At 57.1% G+C, this 4,618-nt stretch overlaps 1 protein-coding gene across 1 annotated transcript in view; it reads left to right on the top strand.

The window, feature by feature from the left end:
• The first annotated feature begins 687 nt into the window (after nt 1-687).
• GNMT (glycine N-methyltransferase) overlaps nt 688-4,618 on the top strand; it is a 4,422-nt gene continuing 491 nt past the window's right edge. Inside the window, exons 1-5 of the mRNA XM_010863153.1 lie at nt 688-1,768; nt 3,156-3,283; nt 3,920-4,036; nt 4,167-4,309; nt 4,415-4,535. Of these exons, the coding sequence (XP_010861455.1) occupies nt 1,512-1,768; nt 3,156-3,283; nt 3,920-4,036; nt 4,167-4,309; nt 4,415-4,535 (766 nt within the window). The 5' untranslated portion in view covers nt 688-1,511. The remainder of the gene's footprint in view (nt 1,769-3,155; nt 3,284-3,919; nt 4,037-4,166; nt 4,310-4,414; nt 4,536-4,618) is intronic.

The raw sequence follows: 4,618 nt of genomic DNA, 5'->3' as shown, positions 1-4,618 counted from the left end.
GAAGGAGGAAACAGAACAGGCTCTATCTTGAAAGCAGGACTCCATCTTGGGCCGGACTGTGGACTTTGAGCTATATGCCCAGTATCTATGGAAATGACGTACCAACTGAAAAACCAGGCCCCCAGAAGGAGGACCCCCAGGGCTCTCCATCGCCTAAAAGAATACCCAAATTATCTGTGTAACAGAACAGAATCATACATTCTATTATGCTTATTGGGGTATGACCACAAGCCTATTGATAATTGTCCACTGTTAACTACCTAGGCTTAAGGCTTATGAATCATGGGTTAACTTTGATTGTATCTTTCTTTTTCCTTTGTTCAGACTAGTTTCAGGGAATTTTGGGGAGGTGGGTTTGGGCACGTACGCTTAGGGTATATAAGGTTTTCACAAAAACTGGTCGGGGTCCTTGGCTAAGAGGAGATTCTGCCTTGGCCTCGCTGGTGTAATAAACTGCATTCTACTATCTGCATTGTCCTTCTGAGTGAGTTTGTTTCCCGGAATGCGGAACAGGTAGCTACAACATGGCCCAGGGGCTTAGTTGCCCTGAGGCATTGTGGGGGTCTTCCCAGATCAGAGATTGAACCAGTGTCCCTTGCATTGCAAGGTGGATTCTTAATCTCTAGGGTTAGAAGCCCCACCCTGGCTCTTTCTGAAGCCAGAAGAACAAAGACAGGTAGGGAAGGCTGTTCTTGGTGTCTTGGGGTTCCCTGGGTAGCATCATTTTTCTGGGCACCATCCATCTCAGTGCAGGGTCTTGTCCCAGGAAGAGACCTTCTGCTTTGGGAAGGAAGGGTGGATGTACACTAATCAAGGCAAAAGACCAATTTATGAAATGATAATGAACAATGTGATAGCAAGAGCACTGGACACGCCCAGCCCTGACCCTGGACTTCTCACTCTGTGGGCACCTCCGTGGAAAGTAGTTGGGTCTTTAGAAGGGCGCGTGATTGGAGAGGAATTTGAACCAAACTGCATCTGAGGCATTTAGAAAAGGCTTGATGCCTCACCTACAGGATAGAGGAGCACCTGGCCCCAGCTGGGTGGAATTGAGCCAGAACCGCTCCTGGACTTGAATGGCCGAGCCAGCATTATCCCCCTTCCTTCCTTCCCTAGCTGACTAGGCCCTCCTTCAGCTGGACCGTCCTTCTTTAGATATGCTAATACCTTTCCCCCCCTGCTACGAACGGTTCAGCCCTGGGTACTCATCTCTGCGGACTCAAGTTTCTTTCCAGCCTGGGGCGGGGGTGGAGCGGGCCTTCTCACTGCTGCCCTTCTCCTGCCCCGCTTCCCCCGCCCTCCAGCGATCTGGGGCCTTGGGAGGGTCCTTTCCCGCCGAGGGATGGTCCGGAGGGCCGGATCTTCAGGCAGGCGGGTAGGGCTCGTCCAGGATTGCCAGGCCGCGCCCTCCCGGCGGCCCCGGGCCGGGAGCCCGGCAGGGGCGTGTCCGTGCGCTCACCTGCCATTGGGCAGGTGGGGCGGCCGGCGCTCTGGCAGGGGCCGCATTATAAATGCGGAGCCGGAGCCGGTGGCCGCGGCGGCAGGGCCAGGCGCATCGCAGGATGGTGGACAGCGTGTACCGGACCCGCTCCCTGGGGGTGGCGGCTGAAGGGCTCCCGGACCAGTACGCGGACGGAGAGGCGGCGCGCGTGTGGCAGCTCTACATCGGGGACACCAGCAGCCGCACAGCGGAGTACAAGGCCTGGCTGCTCGCGCTGCTGCGCCAGCACGGCTGCCAGCGGGTGCTCGACGTGGCCTGCGGCACCGGGTGAGCCCGGGCGGGGCCCGGGGACCGCAGTGAGCGCGAGCGGGGCGGGCAGGAGGCCCGGGTGAGCGGGAACCCGGGGCACCGAGCGGATGGGGTAGGCTTGGCTCGGGCAGCCGGGCTGCAGGATCACAGGCGGGCACGTCGGGGCAGCCTCCTCCGCCGACCCGGGAGCCGAGGCTGGGGCGCGACGCCAGGGCGGGGAATGTGTGTTTGCCCAGGCAGAACGGGGCCGAGGAGACCCAGGATGAGAGCAAGGGTGTGGGCACAGCGGATGGGGAGGGCGGGTTCGCCAGGGCGGCGGCCCAAGGACCGGGTTTTGGGGCTAGCCTCACATAAGGTCGAATCCCGCTCCAGCGGCAGCGTTCACATTTAACACTTGTTCATCGTGATGTGCCTCTGCCAAAGCCTTGTGCCAGGTATTTCTGACACATCAGTTTTTAAAATCCTTTCAAAACCTCATAAGTGTGTGTGTGTGTATGTGTGGTCGTGCCCGACTCTTTGCGACCCCATGGACTGCAGCCCACCAGGCTCCTCTGTCCATGAGATTTTCCAGGCCAAGGATACTGGAGTGGGTTGCCATTTCCTTCTCCAGGGGATCTTCCCAACCCCGGGCCTGAACCCGGGTCTCCTGCACTGCAGGCAGATTCTTTACCGACTGAGCTACAAGAGTAGTGATAGCTATTTATGGTTGCAGAAATTTGGCCTCAGAGAGGTAAAGGTGGAACGAAGATGTGGACCCAGGTTGGTTAAGGTCTGGCTTGTGCTCTGAACCACCATCTGGCAGTTCCCTGGTGGCTTAGTGGTTAGGATTCTGGGCTTTCACTGTCCAGGGCCCCGGGGTTCAATAGCTGGTGGGAGAACTGAGATCCTGCGAGCCTCACGGGACTGCCAAAAACAAAAAGAAAAAAATCCACTATGCTACACTATCTCCTGTGCTCAAGTTACTTAACTTGCAGGAGCTTCAGTTTGCCCCACCTCTCAAATAGGGATAACACAACCTACCTTACTGGATTGCCGTGAGTTTTAATTACTTATTTTTGCTGTACCGAGTCTTCATTTTGGGGCACAGACTTCTCTTGCTGCAGTATGTGGGATCTTAGTTTCCCTACCAGGGATCCAACCTGGGCCCCCTGCATTGGGACTGCAGAGTCTTAGCCACAGAATCACCAGGGAAGTCCCTGGATTGCCATAAGGATTAACGCCCATTTGTACAATACCTGACTTGGTGCCAGGTCACTTGAGGTTAGCGGAGAGAGCCTGGGGACAGGAAACAGGGGTGGACTCTGAAGAGTGGAGGAGACAGGAGTGTTCAGCGCAGGGCCTCCTCTTTGCCTCTCTAGGCCTCCCTGACTGCCCCTCTCTGACTGTCATTCCTGGTCCTGCCCAGGGTGGACTCCATCATGCTGGTGGAAGAGGGCTTCAACGTGACAAGCGTGGATGCCAGTGACAAGATGCTGAAGTATGCTCTCAAGGAGCGCTGGAACCGGAGGCACGACCCTGCCTTTGACAAGTGGGGTACGTGGGTCTGGCCAGGTGCCCTCAGTTCTCTCTACCCTGGGCTCCTTTATCAATTGTGGTGGGGAGCTGTTTTCCTCAAAGGAGGAAATCACTGTCATTTCCCTGAAAAGGGAGGCTTACACACCAGAATGAGGTACTGAGAATGAGCGGCTAGTTTTAATTATTTTTATAGTGTCCTGTGAAAGTCACTCAGTTCGTGTTCGACTGTTTGCGACCCCATGGACTATACAGTCCATGGAATTCTCCAGGCCAGAATACTGGAGTGGGTAGCCATTCCCTTCTCCAGGGGATCTTCCCAACCCTGGGATCGAACCCAGGTCTCCCACATTGCTGGCAGATTTTTTAGCCAACTGAGCCACCAGGGAAGCCCATCTTGGACAGTGGGCTTGTTCTGGACCGTGGGCAGTGTCCTGTCCCCCCAAATAAAAACCCATAAGCACAGAGCCCTCCTTCCCAACCATGGTTTCCTCCTCCCTGGGCCCCTCGTTTCCTTCACCCTCCACGTCCATAATGATCCCCTTCCCTGACTGGATGGGGAGTCCCTTTGTGTGTCTTGAAGGGGAAACTGAGGCAGGACTGCCCTTGGTGGAGGTGGGTGCCACCCTGATCCCACTTCCCCTCCCTGGCCCCCAGTCATTGAAGAAGCTAACTGGATGACTCTGGACAAAGACGTGCCCCAACCACCAGGGGGTGGCTTCGATGCTGTCATCTGCCTTGGAAACAGTTTTGCCCACTTGCCAGACTGCAAAGGTGAGAGAGGGTGTAGCCTGGGGAGTGGAACCTGCTTTGAACTATACCCTTTCCAGAGTAGAAAGACAGGAGGGAGACTGGCGCTGGGGGCCCTGAGCAGACGCAGCCTCTCTGTCCCCGCCTGGTTCAGGAGACCAGAGTGAGCACCGGCTGGCCCTGAGGAACATCGCAAGCATGGTGAGGTCGGGGGGCGTGCTGGTCATTGATCATCGCAACTACGACCACATCCTCCGCACGGGGTGTGCACCCCCAGGAAAAAACATCTACTATAAGGTGGGGCCCCCTGGGGAGGGCAGGCCCAGGGCGGGAGGTGTGGTCCCAGGGTCCTGGCCTCACGGTAGTTGCAGAGGTTGACACAGCTGGCAACACTGCCTGCAGAGTGACCTGACCAAGGACGTCACGACGTCAGTGCTGACCGTGAACAACAAGGCCCACATGGTGACCCTGGATTACACGCTGCAGGTGCCGGGGACTGGCCAGAGCGGCTCTCCTGGCTTGAGGTACTGACTTGGCGAGGTGGCGGGGTGGGGGCGGGGGGGTGCCAAGACCACCAGTCCTCACGGCGGGGCCGGGGCTCTGTTG

Source organism: Bison bison, unplaced genomic scaffold (assembly GCF_000754665.1).
Source record: "Bison bison bison isolate TAMUID 2011002044 unplaced genomic scaffold, Bison_UMD1.0 scf7180017864487, whole genome shotgun sequence".
NCBI lineage: Eukaryota > Metazoa > Chordata > Mammalia > Artiodactyla > Bovidae > Bison > Bison bison.
Note: the sequence above shows the minus strand (reverse complement) of the source record. Positions and strands in the feature narration are given on the sequence as shown.